The 22,873-nt window shown below is 44.5% G+C and overlaps 1 protein-coding gene across 1 annotated transcript in view; it reads right to left on the bottom strand.

Annotated features, from left to right (window-relative positions):
• WDR59 (WD repeat domain 59) overlaps positions 1 to 22,208 on the bottom strand; it is an 89,511-nt gene extending 67,303 nt beyond the window's left edge. The window contains exons 1-3 of the mRNA XM_007462941.1: positions 22,056 to 22,208; positions 9,904 to 9,953; positions 4,640 to 4,775 (exon numbers count right to left, since the gene is read on the bottom strand). Coding sequence (XP_007463003.1) covers positions 4,640 to 4,775; positions 9,904 to 9,953; positions 22,056 to 22,109 — 240 coding nt within the window. The 5' untranslated portion in view covers positions 22,110 to 22,208. The remainder of the gene's footprint in view (positions 1 to 4,639; positions 4,776 to 9,903; positions 9,954 to 22,055) is intronic.
• Positions 22,209 to 22,873: the final 665 nt, after the last annotated feature.

Raw genomic sequence — 22,873 nt, 5'->3', positions numbered from 1 at the left:
ATATATATATATATATATGATGGCTTTTCATTTTAGCTCAGAGAGAGACAGTTGTATACAGCTCTGAGATTTTTATCCAGAAATGCCAGTTTCCACTTCTAAATAGGTAAGGTTCCTGTCAAAAGGTAAGGATTCAAAATAGCTTCCAATGGGAACAGGAGTGTAAAGAAAAGCCCCCCCTCAACTTTTTTTTTTTTTTTTTTTTTTTTTGCGGTACGCGGGCCTCTCACTGTTGTGGCCTCTCCTGTTGCGGAGCACAGGCTCCGGACGTGCAGGCTCAGCGGCCATGGCTCACGAGCCTAGCGGCTCCGTGGCATGTGGGATCTTCCCGGACCAGGGCACGAAGCCGTGTCCCCTGCATCAGCAGGCGGACTCTCAACCACTGTGCCACCAGGGAAGCCCCCCCCAATCTTATAATAACATTCCTAGCCATTTCCAGGGTCTGCTAGTGCCAGTTTATGCACTAGGAACCTTAAGAAACCTGCCCTCTGCTCTTTCCCATCACACTGCACACTGAGTGTCATCACCCACATCACAGATGAGGCAACTGAGGCTCCAAAAGTTGGATGGGCGCTCAAGATAAAACAGTGAGTGTTGAAACTGGAACTTGACCTCAGATTTGCCTAACTCCAAAGCTCTTTCTCCTGAAAATGCTTGCCTTCCAACCAAGAGCAATGAAGGGGGAAAAAAAATCAGTAAATTGAACTTCATCAAAATTAAAACTTTCATGTATCAAAAGATGTTATCAAGAAAATAAAAAGACAATCTACAGAATTGGAGAAAATATTTGCAAATCATGTCACTGATAAGAGTCTCGTATCAGGAATACATAAAGAACTCTTATAACTCAACAGCAAAAAGACAAACAACCCAATTCAAAAATTGGCAAAGGATTTGAATAAACATATCTCCAAAAAATGATATATAAATGGCCAGCCAGCACGTGAAGGGATGTTCAACATCATTAGTCACTAGGGAAATGCAAATCAAAAACACAGTGAGATACCACTTTATACCCACTAAGACGGCTAGAAATTTTAAATTAAAAAAACAAAAACAGGAAATAAATTTTGGTGAGGCTGGATTGTGCATTGCTATGCAATGCTGATGCATTGCTGATGGGACTGCAAAACGGTCTTGTGCATCGTATAAAACAGTTTGATGGTTCCTCAAAAAGTAAAACACAGACTTCACATGGCCTTTCAATCACTCCTAGGAATATACCCAAAAGAAGTGAAAATGAGTACCCAAAAAAGTACATGTACAGGGCTTCCCTGGTGGCGCAGTGGTTAAGAATCTGCCTGCCAATTCAGGCAACACAGGTGCGAGCCCTGGCCCGGGAAGATCCCACATGCTGCGGAGCAACTAAGCCCGTGCGCCACAACTACTGAGCCTGTGCTCTAGAGCTTGCGAGCCACAACTACTGAAGCCTGCGCACCCAGAGCCGGTGCTCCGCAACAAGAGAAGCCACTGCAATGAGAAGCCTGAACACTGCAACAAAGAGTAGCCCCCGCTCGCTGCAACTAGAGAAAGCCCACGCGCAGCAACGAAGACCCAATGCCGCCAAAATAAATTAAATAAATAAATTTATTTTTAAAAAAAAGTACATGCACGTACATATTCTTATTGGCACTATTTATAACAGCCAGCCCAAATGTCCATCAGTGGATGAACAGACAAAATGTGGTATATCCCCATGATGGAATATTATTCAGCCATAAAAAGGAGTAAAGTAATGATACATGCTCTGACGTGGATAAAGAAGCCAGACACAAAAGGTCATGTATGGTATGACCGCATTTATATGAAATATCCAGAATGGCTAAACCCAGAGATGGAACACAGACTGGAGGTGGCCAGGGGCTGGGGGTGGGGGAGTTACTGCTTAATGGTAAGGGGGTTTCCTTTGGAGTGATGGAAATGTTTGGGAACTAGATAAAGGTGGCAGTTACATAACACTGTGAATGTAGTAAATGATACTGAATTGTTCACTTTAAATGATTGTCTGAATAAAATAAATAAAAAGGCTCTTTCTTGCCACTCCCAAACACATGCAGTATTAATCCACTTGGGCCTAGTACTGAAGGGTCAGCCTAAATCTGTGGTTCCCAGTCGGGAGATTTTGCTTCCCAGGGGACACCTGACAATGCCTAGAGACATTTTTGGCTGTCACGATGGGGGTCGAGGAGGATGCCACTGGCATCTAGTGGGCGAGGGGTCAGGGATGCTGCTAATTTCCTACAAAGCACAGGACAGCCCCCACCACGAAGAATGATCTGGTCTGACCTGTCAACAGTCCCAGGGATCAGGTCCACTTTAGTCGTTGTCCCTGGTTAAAGGCAGCCAGTCAGATTCTATTTTGGAAATGACAGGGAACAGCAGCTTTTTGTTCCTTCTAAAGCTGACAGCATTGCTCTTCTTTCTTTTGTGAGATGCTTTCCTCTCACAGACTGTCATTCCCAACAAGGACAGACCCAGACAGCACTGCGAATGGTCATATTCCCTGGAGGATGAGAAGGGCTCCTTCAAATACTGCCCTCCCGGCCCAGTGCAAAAGGAGCCAGAGGTTTAGGTCTCTAACTGTCCTAGGAGAACAGAACACTGATAAAGAACTGGACAAGGGATACCAGAGATGATCTAAGCCCAGATATTTTTTCAGTTGTGAACCCCTTGGAAAACCGAATGAAACATATGCATCTTTTCCCTGGAAGAATTCACATATAAACAGGATTCAGTCAAAAAAGAATCCCTTCCTTTGACTGGAAGGGTGTATGGAATCTTCTGATCCCTCTGAAAGCAATGACAGTCGCCCCCAGACCAGCTCACCAGGTCCTTCCTTAGAACCTCTTTCAGTCACTGGCTAGTTACATTCATGCAGAAAATGGGTTCTTATCACACACAGACATAGAGGTATCTACCTGTTTCCCTTTCCAAATCTGGATTCAATTCTTAGAATTACTGATGGTACCCCCAATTCTTTTCATATACATTTAAATCTGTAATTGCCTCCATCTTCCTTTTAGAACCATGCAACCCCTCTTTGCCGCCTGAGAAATGACGATTATGTTCTCTTCTTTACGTAGAACACAGACCTACCAGCCTAGATGTCACATTTAAAAGACTTTTCCGGGCTTCCCTGGTGGCACAGTAGTTAAGAATCTGCCTGCCAACGCAGGCGACATGGGTTCAAGCCCTGGTCCAGCAAGATCCCATACGCCGCGGAGCAACTAAGCCTGTGCACCACAACTACTGAGCCTGCGCACCACAACTACTGAGCCTGCGCTCTAGAGCTTGTAAGCCACAACTGGCGAGGGGTCAGGGATGCTGCTAATTTCCTACAAAGCACAGGACAGCCCCCACCACGAAGAATGATCTGGTCTGACCTGTCAACAGTCCCAGGGATCAGGTCCACTTTAGTCGTTGTCCCTGGTTAAAGGCAGCCAGTCAGATTCTATTTTGGAAATGACAGGGAACAGCAGCTTTTTGTTCCTTCTAAAGCTGACAGCATTGCTCTTCTTTCTTTTGTGAGATGCTTTCCTCTCACAGACTGTCATTCCCAACAAGGACAGACCCAGACAGCACTGCGAATGGTCATATTCCCTGGAGGATGAGAAGGGCTCCTTCAAATACTGCCCTCCCGGCCCAGTGCAAAAGGAGCCAGAGGTTTAGGTCTCTAACTGTCCTAGGAGAACAGAACACTGATAAAGAACTGGACAAGGGATACCAGAGATGATCTAAGCCCAGATATTTTTTCAGTTGTGAACCCCTTGGAAAACCGAATGAAACATATGCATCTTTTCCCTGGAAGAATTCACATATAAACAGGATTCAGTCAAAAAAGAATCCCTTCCTTTGACTGGAAGGGTGTATGGAATCTTCTGATCCCTCTGAAAGCAATGACAGTCGCCCCCAGACCAGCTCACCAGGTCCTTCCTTAGAACCTCTTTCAGTCACTGGCTAGTTACATTCATGCAGAAAATGGGTTCTTATCACACACAGACATAGAGGTATCTACCTGTTTCCCTTTCCAAATCTGGATTCAATTCTTAGAATTACTGATGGTACCCCCAATTCTTTTCATATACATTTAAATCTGTAATTGCCTCCATCTTCCTTTTAGAACCATGCAACCCCTCTTTGCCGCCTGAGAAATGACGATTATGTTCTCTTCTTTACGTAGAACACAGACCTACCAGCCTAGATGTCACATTTAAAAGACTTTTCCGGGCTTCCCTGGTGGCACAGTAGTTAAGAATCTGCCTGCCAACGCAGGCGACATGGGTTCAAGCCCTGGTCCAGCAAGATCCCATACGCCGCGGAGCAACTAAGCCTGTGCACCACAACTACTGAGCCTGCGCACCACAACTACTGAGCCTGCGCTCTAGAGCTTGTAAGCCACAACTGCTGAGCCCATGTGCCACAACTACTGAAGCCCGCGCACCTAGAGCCCATGCTCCGCAACAAGAGAAGCCACCACAATGAGAAGCCCACGCACCGCAGCAAAGAGTGGCTCCCGCTCGCCACAACTAGAGAACGCCCGCGCGCAGCAATGAAGACCCAACACAGCCGTAAATAAATAAATAAATTTATAAAAATAAAAAAATAAAAGCCTTTTCCTGTACTCCGTGAATGAGCTCACCGAGGCTGCAAAATAGTGCGCAAAGCTATCATGAGGATTCCACTGCACGGCTCCAATGTCCCACTTGCTCTGGCGTGAGATCTTTCGGTGACCTTCGAAGGGGGCATCTAGACTGACGATGTATAGGAATCGGCGGCTAGGAAAACAACATCAGCATTATGAAAACAGAACAGCATTAGCACTAAGAAAAGCACATTTGGAATGACATACGGTTCGCAAGCAGTGCTCAAAAAATCCCCAGATGTACATGACGTTTATCGACTCTGAAAGGCATACAAGTGGCAAGAGTAACTCATGGCTGCTGGGCAAGCAGGAGCCATACTCCCTGTGAGATCTGTCTCTAGAGATGGTCCTCCCTCCCATATCCATGAAAGTCTGACCTCCTCCACCAGATTCAGCTCCAGCCCAGCCCTCTCCCAGGCTTTTCCAATCCCCCAGTTAGGATCATGGCTGCTTCCACACGACTCCCATGACACAGTCTGCATTTGGACTATAGCACAGCACTTATCTCTGTAGCAGAACTGCTAACGTAAACGTTCCTATCCCAAACCAACTGAGTGTTTGGGGTATGGACCATGTCTTGAATATCTTTGCATGTCCCTCATCACTAGACACAGTGCTTTGCATGCAATAAATGTGTGTAAAATTAAACACCTCGCTTATCACTTAGCCAAATAATTTGAGAAAATCTCAAATTCCTGTGCAAGTTGACTACTTGGTGATGGGAACTAAATTAACACTATCAGAAGGGGAAACAATAACCAAAAAATAATAATAATGAAAATAATAATAAGTGCCAATAATGTTCAAGGTGCCAATCAATATAAAGGATCTGAAAATGGTGATGTCCTTTGTTCACCTATTTTCCTTCTGTTTTAAGAAAAAAATCCTTGGTATGTGTATCAACCTCTTCAGCAGCCATCAGCGGTTCTTTGTTGGGGAGCGCTCCAAGCCCCCGGGAGTCGGCAAGGACAGGTGGGCTCGATAATGAAGAAAAAGATTGGGCTTCCCTGGTGGTGCAGTGCTTGAGAGTCCGCCTGCCGATGCAGGAGACGCGGGTTCGTGCCCCGTTTCGGGAAGATCCCACATGCCGCGGAGCGGCTGGGCCCGTGAGCCATGGCCACTGAGCCTGCGCGTCCGGAGCCTGTGCTCCGCAAATGGGAGAGGCCACAACAGTGAGAGGCCCGCATAACGCAAGGAAAAAAAAAAAAAAAAAAAAAAGAAAAAGATTAATTGTCCCTGCTCAGAACAGACAGGAAGTAGAAAGTAAAAATGGCATGTAGAACTCTAGCAGAAACCCTAGGAGGGATGGATTAAGAGAGAAGGGAAGCACAGGTGAGACACAAATTAAGAGAACTTCCGGGGCTTCTGAGAAAGTTGGTATAGTACAAAGACCTAGAAACTGACCTCTTCCTAAGGAATCATCTGATCCTATGGCAGGCAGGCCGGCATTTCCCATTAGAATGAAAACAGGGCAAAGGCCAAGCACTGTATATATGGCGTGTTTTTCAACAGTGGAAATCAGAGACAGTACAGGGCAAATGCAGAGCAGCAGAAGGTGGGCACTTCAGGATAAACATGCCTGATTGGACATAACATGTTTGTCTTCATCCCCCACTGAAGACCCACTAGAATAAGAGTGAAAACATAAAAGACGGAAACCCACAAAGAAAATGAGGGAGGAAACGGAGAGCCGAGAGAAAAATGGTAACTGATCTAGAGGAAAAACAACCAGCACCCAAGTGCCTGCAGAGCGAGCTGGTTCACACTGTGGAATCCAGGCCCGCAGGACCTGGAGAGGAAGAGAAACTACCTCAGAGGAGCCCTGGGCCTGGGACAAGAGGCACAGCAGGAGGTGAGCGAGAGCTGCTGTGCTCAAAACAGGGCAGGAAGTGGAGGGTGAGATCCTCAGGACTCTTCCCCTGCTCAGAACTCACAACACATGGCTTTTAGCCTTCAGATGGTGACTAATGACAGGCGGATTCTTCTCAGGAGGAAGCGAGCAGCCCAAGAAAGAACAAAAGCGAACAAAACAACAACAACACTAAAGCCCTGGAGATGATAACATCTGGGCACCCTCCAACAAAAGGGCCTAGTTCCCACCTGATCTCCCTACAGTGGATCCCACCATTGCACATGTAAACAGAGATTCCACTCACTCTTTAATATTAACAGAGAGCCCATGAGCATCAGTCACAGCAGGAAACTTGAAAGACCGAGACCAACACAGCCAAAAGGAAAAAAAGGAAATGGGCGGCACAGAGGAAAGAAGAAAACCTAGAATTAATATTCCCAGAGACATGAAAGAAGACAATTTAAAGAACAGAGAACAAGAGCTCTTGGAAGCTAAAGTTATAGTTGAAATTTTAAAACCTGACAGAAGGGTTGGGAGTTAAAGTTGAAGAAAACTCCCAGAATGCAAAGCAGTAAAGACAAAAAGACCAAAAGTTCAGAAGAGAATCCATACAGGATATCCAACATGCACTAAGAGAAGCTCCACAAAGAATGAGGAAAATTATCAAAGACATAATGCAGGAAAGTTTCTCCAAACTAAAAGACACAGACTTCCAGACTGAAAGGGCCCTCCCAGGTGCTAAAAATTATTGGTTATTTTAATCTGAATGGTGACCATATGGGTGTATATATTTGTAAATTTATTTGAGCTGTTCCCTTAAGCATATACCTTATTACACATATTTTAAAGTTCAATATAAGAAAATGAAATGGTGAACTTCAAGATCATGTTGGAAAATAATAGGGACCTATGCATGTCTAAGAACACATCAGAACAAGAACACTTGCATGATTTCCGGTTATATAATCCCATTCTCTCCTAGAATGCTACAAATGACAATATCCACATCAGTCAATACTGAGAAATCTAATGTTTGAGATACAGTTATTCCAGGGCACCTGAAAGTATTTTATGGGTTGTTAATATGGCTACATAATGCCAAGTATATGTTATTTTTCTATTTGTTTAGATAAAACAGGTAATAATGTCAAAAAGGGGAGGAGGGTCCCTCTAAGTGCCCAGCACAATGAATGAAAAAAGACACATACCAAAGCAGTCACAGTGAAAATTGCACACACACAAGAGGTAAAGATAACACTAGGGATAAAGATGGAATTTCTCCAAAGAGAAAAAATAGGTCACATACAGAGTCCAGAATCAGAATGGCATAGGACCTCTTGACAATAACTCTAAGAACCCCAAATACTGATTTAACCCAACAATTGTTAATGACTACATTGGAAGGAGGGGGAAGGCCAGGTATATATACATAAGGGACTCACAACAGAAGTAAAAGTGCTAAATATTCATCATCTACTGTAAGAAGTCAATTTGAATACCTATGATGGATAAATCAAGATACAGCAGTATATGTAGTATACCACTTGGGAAAACAGAAGCAATCCAAAACAAATAGCTAAAGAGTCTTAACTGGTTGCCTCTGGTGAGTGAGATCAGGGTAGGGAAAAAGGTGAGGTGGGGGGCTTCCCTGGTGGTGCAGTGGTTAAGAATCCACCTGCCAATGCAGGGGACACGGGTTCGATCGCTGGCCCGTTAAGACCCATATGCTGTGGAGCAACTAAGCCCATGCGCCACAACTACTGAGCCCGCGCTCTAGAGCCCATGCTGTGCAACAAGTGAAGCCACGACAGTGAGAAGCCTGCACACCCCAAGGAAGAGTAGCCCCTGCTTGCCTCAACTAGGGAAAGCCCATGCACAGCAATGAAGACCCAACACAGCCAAAAATAAAAAAACAAATTAATTAATTAATTTTAAAAAAAAAAGGTGAGGTGGGATTCTGCTGACTGACAATATAAGCCTTGTAATGTTACTTGACTTTTCAAACTATATATAGGCATTTCCTTGATTTTTTTTTTTAAAAAAAAGAGGTTTAAAAACTGACTAGGAAATTAATAACAAATACCAAAAAACCATTGACTTGTACATTTAAATGGGTGAATTGGGGCTTCCCTGGTGGCGCAGTGGTTAAGAATCTGCCTGCCAATGCAGGGGACATGGGTTTGAGCCCTGGTCCGGGAAGATCCCACATGCCGCGGAGCAACTAAGCCCGTGCGCCACAACTACTGAGCCTGCGCTCTAGAGCCCGCGAGCCACGACTACTGAGCCCACATGCCACAACTACTGAAGCCCGCACACCTAGAGCCCATGCTGCACGACAAGAGAAGCCACCACAGTGAGAAGCCCACGCACCGCAATGAAGACTAGCCCCTGCTCACCGCAACTAGACAAACCCCACGCACAGCAACGAAGACCCAATGCAGCCAAAAATAAATAAAATAAATATATTTTTTAAAAAGGGTGAATTGCATGGTATGTGAATTATATCTCGATAAAGCTATTTTTTAAAAAAGTGAGTTTGGCTGGGGCAGAAAAGAGACATACCAATTTTTCCTATCTATGTATTCAGGGTGACACAAGAAAATGGTATCGATAACTGTCTCTGGGGAGGGGAGTCAGAGGTAGGAGGGTAACTTACTTTCCATGGTATATCCTTCTGAATTAATGTTTGCTATGGTTTCATTTAAAAGTAATTTAAAACATGATTTCAAAATAAAATAATGAAGTTAATAGAAAACACTTCATTTTATAAATGGGTTCATAAACAACTAAGTTAATGAACATATAGCTAAATCTGAGAGGTAGTAATCTACAGCAACATGAAAGGAAAGGGACTCTGACCATTAAATGTTATCATACTGGTACAATGTTAGGATGATTAGCAAATGCAGGGACCTTAATTGCCAGAATCTTAATTTTGAACCAGAAGACACTACAGAAATTATGTAGTTCAACTGCTTCATGATGAAATCGAATTGCTTCATGAGAAAACCGAAGTCCAGGGAGGCCAACTGAATAAATGTCCAGGGGCTCATAATCAATGGCCAAACTGTAACCCAGATCCTCTCAATCCTAGGAACTAACTACCTGTTAGACGGTACCAGACAGCACCCTTCTCAAGAGTCCATGCACTAAAGAGAAAATGGCAATTTCAAGACCAAACTACCAGTCACTAACATTTCAAAGGAATTTTATTGCTCACCTGTTAGGGCAGAGAAAAAATAAACTGCAAATAATCCCTACAACTACCACTGAGGTCACTAGGACAGCAGAACTAAACCCTATGACCATAATCCTTAAATATGAAAGTATTTTCCAATTTCCCAGAAACCTCTTGATTTGCAATTTGTTCCCAGAAATCGTGGCAGACGAACTCTGTAAGCTCACTTACCCGGAAAGCACTGCATGCTGCCCCAGACAGTCCACAGACATTGCAGTTGCCTGTGAGAGAGAACACAGATTCAGTTCTGCCAGCAAAGCCAGCTCAGGTTAGAGAAGACAGGCAGGTAGACACCTGTGGGTCTTCCTCTTCCCATGGCCCAGGCAGTCCCCAGCTGGCAGTTCTCTACAGTGGATACTTTAACCCCCTTCTAATTCTCATTCAAATCTCACATTCACCTTCCACAATAGGGCAGCAGTTGTCTGTTCCCCCTGAGACCAGGGCTACACACAATCTAACCTGGGACATCTCTCTCTCTCTCTCTCTCTCTCTCTCTCTCTCCCCCCCCCCCCCTCTCTCTCTCTCTCTCTCTCTCTCTCTCTCTCTCACACACACACACACACACACACAGATATACACACACCATCCACGCCTTCCCAAAGGGCATGGACTCCTCCTCCAAGCCGAATGGCAATTGGTAATATTCAAACACCACCTCTGCTGAATCCACGGTCACATTCTTGTCATTGAGATGCCCAGTTCCCATTTAATCTGAGATTTCCAGCACATTTTACTGCCTTCCATTTCCCAGGTCTCCCAGTTCCTAGGGATCACCATCTTTTCAGGATCTGATGTCCAATTTCCCAAAGACCACACTAAACCAAATAAATCTACATTCAGGCTGGAGCGTGAGGCTAATTTTAATCATGGTAGTTATAGCCCTAAATTCTCTTATTTGGACAAGTTCAAGTCCTGCTGTATTCTCAGGGCATTATCTGAAACAGTTTGTGCCGTTGTTTGGTTATTAAATGCTCTAAGTTCTTTCCAAGAGTCTATCAAGAGAGAATGCATTTTGTACATTCTGCTACACTCACAAATCACAAATGGTAAACAGAAATTCTCTTCCTCACTCTCGCTGGTCTTATTAATGGGTTTCTCACTTGTACACCCTCAAGAGACATGTCACAGGTAACATTAGGGACAAGAAGCCAGAGTGCTTTCACTGGAGGCTGAAAAGGGATTATTATGCATCCTTCATTCCACTAGAGTCGTGAGCAGAGAATAGCCCAGCTGGAAAAGCAGGCAGTGAAATAAGATGCCATTTCCAGAACTCTTCTGTGCAATGTATACATTAAGGGTATGAAAGAGGGCAAGATGGTACCTCCAACCAGGGGCGGTACCATCTTTCTAGAGGGTGTGTGGTAGCAAGAATCCTAAGGTGGCCCCAAGATTCTGGGCCCTTGGTGTACATACACATTCTCCCCATTATTCAAACACTAAGCTAGGTACTGCTATAAACGGATTTTGAGATGTAATTAAAGTCCCAAATAGTTAACCCTAAGAAAAAGTGACCCAGAACAACCCAAATGCCCATCAGCTGATGAATGAACAAACAAAACATGGTATATACACACAATTGCATACATGCTACAGCATGAATGAACCTTGAAAACATTATGCTAAGTGAAATGTCAGACAAAAAAGGATAAATACTGCATGATTCCACTTATATGAGGTGTCTAGACTAGGTAAATTCATAGAAACAGCAAGTACAGTAGAGGTTGCCAGGGGCTGGGGGTGTGGGGTGTTATTGTTTAATGAGTATGGAGTTTCCGTTTGAGATGACGAAAAATTTCTTGGGGGAGGGAGGAGGGGGAGATAGAGAGACCTAATCACATCAACCCTTTAAAGCTAAGTCTAGAGGTCAGAGACAGAGGAAGTCAGAGATTTGAAGGGTGAGGGATTGATTCAACATGGAGAAGACTCTTTGTTGCCGGCTGTGAAGATGGACAGACCACATGGCAGAAACTGAGTGACCTCTAAATAACAATCAGCAAAAAACCAGGGACCTCTGTCCTATAACCCTCAGGAACCGAATTCTTCCAACAACCTGAATGAGTTTGTTAGCACATTCTTCCCTAGTCAGCTAAGCCTCCTGACGAGAACACAGCCAACCGACGCCTGGATTTCAGCCTATGAGACTGAAGAGAGAAAGCAGCCAGGCAGAGCCTGGATTTCTGACCTACAGTACTGTGAGCTAATAAGTGGGTGGTGCTTCAAGCTGCTAAGTTTGTGGTATGGTGACAATAAAGGATGATCTGGTAATAATACCCCCCAAAAAAGTCACGCTGTCATTTTGTCTTTTTTTTTTTTTTTGGCCACACTGCACGGCATGCAGGATCTTAGTTCCCTGACCAGGGATCAGACCCATGTCCCTGCAGTGGAAGCGTGAAGTTCCAACCACTGGACCACCAGGAACTCCCCTAAAGTCATGTCCTTTGACTCAGTAATTCCACCTCCAGAATCTATCCAAAATACAGCAAAACTTTCATACACAGAGTTGTTGAATTCATGTTATCTATAAGTAAATTATAGATATCTATACAATGAAATGTTCTAGAAGCATTAAAGAATGACACAGAAAAATGCAGGAGCCTGCAATTAGAGTATCATAACTCACCATATCACCTTATCAGAGCAAGTTATTTTTTAAGAAGTAAAACAAAAAAACCCACACCTAACTGATATTTCCCTACTCCTATCCCAGAAAGAAAGAGGCCAACATTATGCTTGCAGGAGCACATGAAGGAGGGTTTGCTAGGCTGTCCCAAAGGGGGAAATGGAGAGAGGGAAGTGCTTTAAGCAAAGGACATAAAAATAAACTGACCAGAGTAAAAGATGGTGCTTTGTCAGGGACAAGAATCCCCCTGGAAAGGCCTCAGCACCCTCAGTGCACCCGATGGGGAACGGCTGAGAGATGCTAAGTCTGGGCATCAGGGGTGAAGAACCATAGGGTTCTTGTATTATCCTACTGCAAAGAGAGGAAGGGAGCCCCATAGTGATCGAGAGAGAACCTCCCACCAGCCTGCAGGCAGAGCCCTGCTGCAGATTAAAGACAACTTAGAGGAGTACAGGAGTGGTATTTCATTCCCTACTATGAACTAAAATTTAAATCTGCTACTTAGCCTGAAAAAAGTATCCCAAAATGTTTAGATGGTAGTTGTTCCTATGGGATTTTAATTTTATTCCTCTAAATGAGTCTACATTTTTGTATTATTTCTATATTTGCATTATTTTATAATAAAAAGCACTTTCTTTCCAAGGCTCCTCCCAACTCTCTTCTCTTTCCACTCCTCTCATCTAGGCCTGAGACTTGGTCTACAGCAACAACCTCCCAACAGTCTACCTTCCTCTCTCCAGTCTCCATTCAACCTAACACTGAACCTCTGAAGGCAGAGTTCTAATTATACCAATCCACTGCTCTCAAACCTTTGTTGGTTTTTCTCACTCTGAATAAAATCAAGCATAGACTCCTCAGCCTTCAGGTCCTTACAAATCAGACACTCACAGAATTTCTCAGGCTGACCCACTCTCTACCTGCTCAAGCCACACCCATTCACGGCACTCACCCAATTCTGCAACGCTCCCAATTCTGAAGAGATGCTTAAGCTCTTCCTTCCGCCTAGTAAGTCCTTCTCTCCTACTCTGCTGTTGAAATTCTACTCTACTCAACTTTTAAGGCTCAAGAAGCTCACCCAGCGTCCACCAAGGGGACTCCACCTTCTCCCAAAGTACCTTCCCTGCCCCTCCATCACAGGACTTGCTTTAACTTGCTTTGTGGTACAGTGAGTCCCCTGCACATGAATGAGTTCCATTCTGAGAGCAAGTTTGCAAGTCCAATCTGTTCATAAGTCCAACCAAGTTAGCCTAGGTACCCAACTAACACAATCGGCTATATAGTACTGTACTGTAAAAGATTTATAATACTTTTCACACAAATAATACATAAAAAAACAAACAAACAAAAAATAGAGACAACATTTTTAATCTTACAGTACAGTACCTTGAAAAGTACAGTAGTACAGTACAACAGCTGGCATACAGGGGCTGGCATCGAGGGAACAGGCAAGAAGAGTTACTGACTGGAGGAGGGAGAGGAGGTGGGAGATGGTAGAGCTGAAGGATCGCCAGCAATAGGAGACGGAGGGCAAGCTGCAGTTTCACTCACGCCTGATGTAGATGGAACACACGTTCACATCTTTGAAAGTTCGCAACTTGAAGGTTCGTTTGTAGGGGACTTACTGTAGTTACTGCTGTGCACACTGATCCTCTCCCACGAGCTGTGAGCCCCTGCAGGTGAGGGTCTATTTCATTTCTCCCAGAGCTCCCAATGAGGTGCTTTGTGAATGCAGTCACTCTGCACACATCTGACAGTTTTGAAGATGGGTCAGAACCAGGTGAAAATCAGGGTCCTCCCAGCTCGGAATGTGTCAAGACATCTCAAAGAATTTTTTTCAGTAGTTTCCCTTGCTAATTTATCACCCATGAATTTATCTATACTTCTCCAGTTCCCTCACTTTTTTAATACCTCCTAGGATAATGAACTTTGATAGTTCATTGCCTGCTGTGGGAAACCTATTGGAATAGAGAGAACTGACGAGCAAAGTTTGTGTACCTTATCCCCACATTTTATGATGTAAAATTCCAATCATACCTTTTCTGAACCTTTGTTTTTAGAAATTGAAAATTCCTCTCCCGCCTGCAGGAAACAAACTTATGTTCAGAAATGCTCCCTGTCAAGGTGACATCTTTAGACAAAAGAGAATAAAGTTCTTTACAGCCCTGTACTTTCTGCAGGATGGTGGCCTTTGCAGCACACTTTAGGAGTCATATGACCTCTACAAAATAAGACTGCCATAGCACTGACAGTGACGGTTGATTCTTACTGGCCTAGAGAAAATGTAATTCATAATGTGGAAAAGAAAAGCTAACTGATGGCTGATAAAAGATACCATTTCATGAGACTCTGTGAGCCTCTGTACACAAATTGCTGCTGCCCTTGTTCAAAAAAATCATTTTTTCATGAAGGCTGCTGTGTTCTTAAGCATTTGGTTTCACCAATCCAAAGAAACTGACTGCGTGGCGTCAAAAGGAAGAAAGTTTCTACATGGCATTTCTGCAGACATAAAACACAGTTCACCTGGTACAACAGAAAGGATGTGCATGGGCTTTATGTCAGACTGGATTCAGAACCCTCTTCTAGCACCTCTCCGGTGGACAACAATAAAAAATGGTCCAGCACAGGTTGTCACTGGCCTCCTGCACTGTTGGCTGTTTACTGGCTGTTTTACTTGATCCTGTGGCAGCATCAGAACTCATGATCACTCCCTCCTTAAAACCACTGGCTTCGTGACATGACTGCCTCCTGGACTCTTCCTAGCTTTGGACACTTGAAGGAACAGCTAGGAAAGTCTGTTCCTAATCCATCCATTTCTTCCTGTCTCTGCCTCAGCTCAGGCCTTTGTCGGTCCTCCCCTGGACAGGGACACCCGCCTGTCACCAGCCTTGCTCCCTCCACCCTCAGGGCTGTTGCAGGACCTACCTCTGGCTATGCTGCTTGCTTGCTCACACTCCCTTAGTGGTTCCCCACAGCCTGAGCATGACGTTAAAGATCACTTCAGACCTCTCTTCCTGGGCTTCCTTGGTGGCACAGTGGTTAAGAATCTGCCTGCCAGTGCAGGGGACACGGGTTTGAGCCCTCGTCCAAGAAGATCCCACAGTCCGCGGAGCAATTAAGCCCGTGCACCACAACTACTGAGACTGAGCTCTAGAGCCCGCAAGCCACAACTACTAAGCCCACATGTCACAACTACTGAAACCCGCGCGCCTAGAGCCCGTGCTCCGCAACAAGAGAAGCCACAGAAATGAGAAGCCCGCGCACTGCAATGAAGAGTAGCCCCCACTCGCCGCAACCAGAGAAAGCCTGTGCGCAGCAATGAAGACCCAACGCAGCCAAAAATAAATAAACAAATTTTATTTTTTTAAAAAAAGAAAGAAAGTGTAGTGGTTTAAAAAAAAAACAACAAAAGGGCTTCCCTGGTGGTGCAGTGGTTGAGAGTCTGCCTGCCAATGCAGGGGACGCGGGTTCGTGCCCCAGTCCGGGAGGATCCCACGTGCCGTGGAGCAGCTGCACCCGTGATCCATGGCCGCTGGGCCTGTGCGTCCGGAGCCTGTGCTCCACAATGGGAGAGGCCACAGCAGTGAGAGGCCCACATACCGCAACCCAAAAAAAAAAAAAAAAAAAAAAATCTGGGACTTCCTGGTGGTCCAGTGGTTAGACTCCATGCTCTCAATGCAAGGGGCACAGGAGACATCTGTCTGAGGAGACGTGACAACTAAATATAATGTGGTATCCTGGATGGAATCCCAGAACAGAAAAAAGACATTAGGTAAAAAGTAAGGAAATCTGAGTTAAATATGCATTTTGGTTAATATATCAATATTGATTCATTAACTGTGGAAAATGTACCATACTAGTTTAAAATGTTATTAACAGGGGAAACCTATCAATAATTACTTCAAATGTAAAAGGACTAAATTCTCCAATCAAAAGACAAAGAGTGACTGAATGGATAAAAAAACAGGACCCATCTATATGCTGCCTACAGGATACTCACTCTAGATGGAAGGACATACAGACTGAAAGTGAAGGAATGGAAAAAGATATTCTATGCAAATGGAAACCAGAAGAAAGCTGGAGTAGCTATACTTCTATCAGACAAAATAGACTTTAAAACAGAGACTGTTAGCAGAGACAAAGATAGGTGTTACACTACCAAATGTAAAACAGATAGCTAGTGGGAAGCAGCTGCATGGCACAGGGAGATCAGCTCGGGGCTTTGTGACCACCTAGAGGGGTGGGTTAGGGAGGGTGGGAGGAAGATGCAAGAGGGAGGGGATATGGGGATATATGTATACATATAGCTGATTCACTTGGTTATACAGCAGAAACTAACACAACATTGTAAAGCAATTATACTCCAATAAAGATGTTAAAATAAACAAACAAATAAATAAATAAATACAAAAAAAAGATAGGTGTTACATAATGAAAAAGGGGGTAATCCAACAAGAGGATATAATATTTATAAACATTTATGCACTAAATATAGGAGCCCCTAAATATATAAAGCACATATTAGCAGGCCTAAGGGAAGAAACAGACAACAATATAATAATATTAGAGGATTTTAATGCCCAACTTGCCTCAATGGATGGATCATCTAGATAGAAAGTCAATAAAGAAACACTGGCCTTAAACAACACATTTGGTCAGATAGACATAACAGTTATATCTAAAATATTCCATCCAAAAGCAACAGAACAGGGACTTCCCTGGTGGTCCAGTGGTTAAGAATCTGCCTTCCAATGCAGGAGACGCAGGTTTGATCCCTAGTCAGGGAACTAAGATCCCACAGGCCACAGGGCAACTAAGCCTGTGCACCACAACTAGAGAGAAGCCCATGTGCTGCAATTAGAGAAGAAGGCCATGCACCACAACAAAAGATCCTGCATGCCACAACTAAGACCAGACACAGCCAAACATAAAATTAAAAAAAAAAAAAGCAACAGAATACACATTCTTCTGAAGTGTGCATGAAAAGTTTTCCAGGATAGATCATATGTTAAGCCACAAAACAAGTCTTAATAAATTTAAGAGGACTGAAATCATATCAAGCGTCTTTTCTAACCACAATGGTACAAAATGAGAAATTAATTACTCAAACAAAACTGGCGGAAAATTCACAAATATGTAGAAATTAAACAACATGCTGCTGAACAACAAATGGGTCAAAGAAGAAATAAAAAGAAATTTTAAAAATACCTTGAGACAAAAATGGAAATATAACATACAAAAATTTGTGGGATGCAGCAAAAGCAGTTCTAAGAGGGAAGTTCATAGCAATAAATGTCTATCTCAAGAAACAAGAAGTCTCAAATAAACAATCTAACTTTACACCTCAAGGAACTAGAAAAAGAACAAAAGAAGCCCGAAGTTAGTGGAATAAAAGAAAATAACAGGGACTTCCCTGGCGGTCCAGTGGATAAGACTCCACGTTCCCAATGCAGGGGACATGGGTTCGATCTCTGGTTGGGGAAGTTCCACATGCCACATGGAGCAGCCAAAAAAAAAAGACAATAGAGAAGATCAATGAAACTAAGAGCTGGTTCCTTGAAAAGATAAACAAAATTGACAAGCTTATGGCTAGCCTCACCAAGAAAAATCGGGAGAGGGCTAAAATAAAATCAGCAATGAAAGAGGACATATTACAACTGATACCATAGAAATACAAAGCATCATAAGAGACTACTATGAACAATTATATACCAACAAACTGGACAACCTAAAAGCAATGGGTAAATTCCTAGAAACTTACAATCTACTAAGATTGAATCATGATGAAACAGAAAATCTGAACAGACTGATTACTATTAAAAAGACTGAATCAGGGCTTCCCTGGTGGCGCAGTGGTTGGGAGTCCACCTGCCAATGCAGAGGACACGGGTTCCAGCCCTGGTCCGGGAAGATCCCACATGCCGCTGAGCAACTAAGCCCGTGCACCACAACTACTGAGCCTGTACTCTAGAGCCAGCAAGCCACAACTACTGAACCCGCATGCCACAACTACTGAAGCCTGCACACCTAGAGCCCATGCTCTGCAACAAAGAGAAGCCACCACAATGAGAAGCCTGAGCACCGCAACGAAAAGTAGCCCCCGCTCGCCACTAGAGAAGAACCGCGTGCAGCAACGAAGACCCAACGCAGCCAAAAATAAATAAATACAATAAATTTATTTTTAAATAAATAAATTAATTAAAATACACTGTCTCGGGCTTCTCTGGTGGCACAGTGGTTGAGAGTCCGCCTGCCGATACGAAACAAGAAGTCTCAAATAAACAATCTAACTTTACACCTCAAGGAACTAGAAAAAGAACAAAAGAAGCCCGAAGTTAGTGGAATAAAAGAAAATAACAGGGACTTCCCTGGCGGTCCAGTGGATAAGACTCCACGTTCCCAATGCAGGGGACATGGGTTCGATCTCTGGTTGGGGAAGTTCCACATGCCACATGGAGCAGCCAAAAAAAAAAGACAATAGAGAAGATCAATGAAACTAAGAGCTGGTTCCTTGAAAAGATAAACAAAATTGACAAGCTTATGGCTAGCCTCACCAAGAAAAATCGGGAGAGGGCTAAAATAAAATCAGCAATGAAAGAGGACATATTACAACTGATACCATAGAAATACAAAGCATCATAAGAGACTACTATGAACAATTATATACCAACAAACTGGACAACCTAAAAGCAATGGGTAAATTCCTAGAAACTTACAATCTACTAAGATTGAATCATGATGAAACAGAAAATCTGAACAGACTGATTACTATTAAAAAGACTGAATCAGGGCTTCCCTGGTGGCGCAGTGGTTGGGAGTCCACCTGCCAATGCAGAGGACACGGGTTCCAGCCCTGGTCCGGGAAGATCCCACATGCCGCTGAGCAACTAAGCCCGTGCACCACAACTACTGAGCCTGTACTCTAGAGCCAGCAAGCCACAACTACTGAACCCGCATGCCACAACTACTGAAGCCTGCACACCTAGAGCCCATGCTCTGCAACAAAGAGAAGCCACCACAATGAGAAGCCTGAGCACCGCAACGAAAAGTAGCCCCCGCTCGCCACTAGAGAAGAACCGCGTGCAGCAACGAAGACCCAACGCAGCCAAAAATAAATAAATACAATAAATTTATTTTTAAATAAATAAATTAATTAAAATACACTGTCTCGGGCTTCTCTGGTGGCACAGTGGTTGAGAGTCCGCCTGCCGATACAGGGGACACGGGTTTGTGCCCCGGTCCGGGAAGATCCCACATGCCACGGAGCGGCTGGGCCCGTGAGCCATGGCCGCTAAGCCTGCGCGTCCGCAACCTGTGCTCCACAACGGGAGAGGCCACAACAGTGAGAGGCCCGCGTACCAGGAAAAAAAAAAATACACTGTTTCAGTCACACTAGCCCCATTTCAAGTGTTGAAGAGCCACATTTCCATCATCTCAGAAAGTTCTAGTGGATGGTGTTGCTCTAGAAAACTAACGCTAAGCTTTCTTAGCGTTCACACTCATCGATTCCAGGGACCACGTCAGAGTAGATGCCAAGCAGCACAGCTTCCTCACTATTAATCGGTGAAGGTCACATCTGTTTTATAAAGTAAATGACACATATAAAATGTAAAAAAGTTTCACCTTTCAGACTGGGGTTTTTCTCTGAAAAACCTAAAAGCTTTAAATTTTTAAAATGATTTTTAAAAGTGGTGGGGTCACACCAACAAAGACCCAATGTAGCCAAAAAAAAAGGTGGTGGGATGTTTGGAAAAGTTTATTGTTCTGCCTTTTCAGAAAGGCGGTGTGAAGAGTTTTAACTTTTTCTTTCTACATTAATGAAATAGTTAATAAAATGAGTCCCTACCCCTCCCAGTGATCACCAAAATCAACTACAAAACCATGCTAATTCACACTAAGACTCACCCTTCCAAATGAATAGAAAAATCAGAAAGAAAAACAGAAACTCCCGCAAGGCAGTTAAATTACCCAATTTAGTTTGTTCTCTTACTATGACAACTGCTGTTTAGGTTTAATTATTTGATATGACTTCATAGCATCCTAATATATGTGTCAACACCCTCTCTGCAGGTCTTTTCAATTACATCTGTGTAGAGAAGCAGGGGTGAGACTACCTGGGTTTCTGTGAAAATTAAAGCGTTTGCAGATTAGTAGCTTCCAAATTAGCAAGCTCAGAGGTAGGACACATGATTCTCTTCTTAGTCCCCAGTGAAAGCAATTAACAAAAACGGTAACAGGAATATGGTTCTTTTCCCCTGGGAGTATGGCATGTTTCTTCCTCCCAGAGACACCATGCTGACAGTGCAAAGTGCTTTAGGATCCTTTCACCCAAATGCAGTTCCTCAAATTCTCCATGGGCACTATGTATCAAGAGCAGCCACAGAGCAAATTGGTGGGAAGTTCTCCCCTCATGCATCTTTACGGTAAAAGAAGGGATAGGTTTTAGAAAGAAGAAACCACATCACCCCCTTATCGTAAATCCAGATTCCCCTTCAGTATAAATCACCTGAGCACCAACACAGTGCCTGGTACAGTGTGCACCTGTCAAAAGCTCGATAAACCCTTACTGAAAAAAATGACTGAATGAAAGTCTGGCACACTGAAGGTATTCAATAAATTATGTGTTCGATGCATGAAGAGAATCACCAACACACTGTCCTAGGTGCTGGGGAAAGGGGGGCATGATATTTATTGTAAAACGACTGTATGACAGGCTCATACAGTACAAAGCAGAGTAGTGTAATGAGCACAACAAGGCCCTGGGGCCAGACACCTGTGTTCAAATCCCAATGCGACCACATAATGGGAGGCCTTGACCAAGTCACTTGGGATCAGCCAAATGGGGATCAGCTTCCCTGTTGGGGGAAAAAAAAAAAAAAAATCTACTTATTTTGCATGGTTATTTCATGAATTAGAAAAAGGAAATGTAGATCACTTAGCACAAGGCCCGGCATATGGAAGGAACGAAATAGAAAAATGGTAAAAATTCCTAGTAAATACTAACGTTCCTTTGGGCTTACTATGAGTCCAGCACTGCGCCACACATTCTAAATGTATGATCTCATAAAATTCTCACAGCAACCCTATGAGGTAGGTACGATTCGTACCTCTTACAGGTGAGAAAACATGCGCAGAGGGTGATGACAGGCTTAGAGCTGAGGCGGGATTCGAACCCGGGCAATACATGCAGTGCATACTCCTATTCACCTACGGTATTTTCCACTATCCTAGCATCAGTAACCACTTAAAAGCTTAGGCGCGAAACAGGCACTTTGCATGCAGTTTTTTTTTTTTTATCGAATCCACTCCAAAGACCTGTGAGGCAGGGTTAAGTCCATGCATCTGAGGCTCAAATAAGTTCTGCGACTTGCCCAAAGTCACTAGGCGCAGGGGTACCTAAACCCCCTCGCTCACCACCGTGGTCATGGGAAGCCTCCCCTCAGCGCTCACTAGCGCGCAATCTCTGCAATTCGATGTCCCCAGGCAGACCCCACTCCCGGCATCCACGAGGGGAACCCCAACCCGCAACGGTCATCAAGGATCCCCTCACCCGCTCGGGTCTGACAGGTCTGGGTCACTCCCTTGCCCATCTCTCCAGCCCGGACTGGGGGTCGCCCCACCGCCCCCAAGAATGACCCGGCAGCGTGGGGGGAGGGGAACCAGGAAGGGCGCATGCTTAAAAGGCTCCATTAGGCCCCGAGCTCACCTGGGAGTCGCGGAACTCCACCACCACGTTCTCGCTGCTCCATCGCGCCGCCATCTCCCGCGCCCAGACTCGGCTGTCCCAGAACTACGCGTTCCCACCCACGACACCCGCGTTCCCGGGTTCGGTGAGCCCCACGCAGCCCCGAGTCAGTCCAGCCACGCCCCGTCCCCCCTTCCGTCTGACCGCAAACCATTGGCTGACCCAAACACTGGCTCCGCCCCCTATTCCCGGGTTATCCAATTACGGCACCGCGCCTGCCCCAAAACAGACACGCCCCCTTCACTCCGTCACTCGGCTAGAGTCACCCACGCTCCTCGCGCCTGTGAATACACGCCCCCTGCCGCGAGCTCTGCCGGGAGTTGTAGGCCAAGGTCTAGCCACTTGTGGGCAATCCGCGAAGAGCTTGCAGGTTAAGGTTTGGACGAGGGGAGGCACCTCTCTGTCTCCTCGCTGGTGTCCTTCGCAAGGCCCAGGCCGTATATAACCAAAGCCCCACATTAGTGCAAACCAATGGTTACCTCTTCCCCTGAGGCCTGCGACAAAGGCATTGAAAAGAGTGAATTGTTTTATACAGTACAGCGGCGCCTGCCAAAGTATCCAAGGACCCAGGGGGTCTCCGAAGGCAAAACAATTTTCATAGTCATACAAAGAAGTTGTTTGCCTTGATTTCATTTTCTTTCACCAGTGTACAATGGAGTTCTCCAGAGGCTACATGATACATATTTGTAACAGATTGAACGTAGAAGCAGATGTGAAAATCCAGGGGTTTTCTGTTAAGCCAGACATTAAAGGGATTTGCCACTCTTCTCACAAAACCA

This window comes from Lipotes vexillifer, unplaced genomic scaffold (assembly GCF_000442215.2).
Source record: "Lipotes vexillifer unplaced genomic scaffold, Lipotes_vexillifer_v1.1 scaffold70, whole genome shotgun sequence".
NCBI lineage: Eukaryota > Metazoa > Chordata > Mammalia > Artiodactyla > Lipotidae > Lipotes > Lipotes vexillifer.
This window is presented reverse-complemented; position numbering and strand designations above follow the sequence as displayed.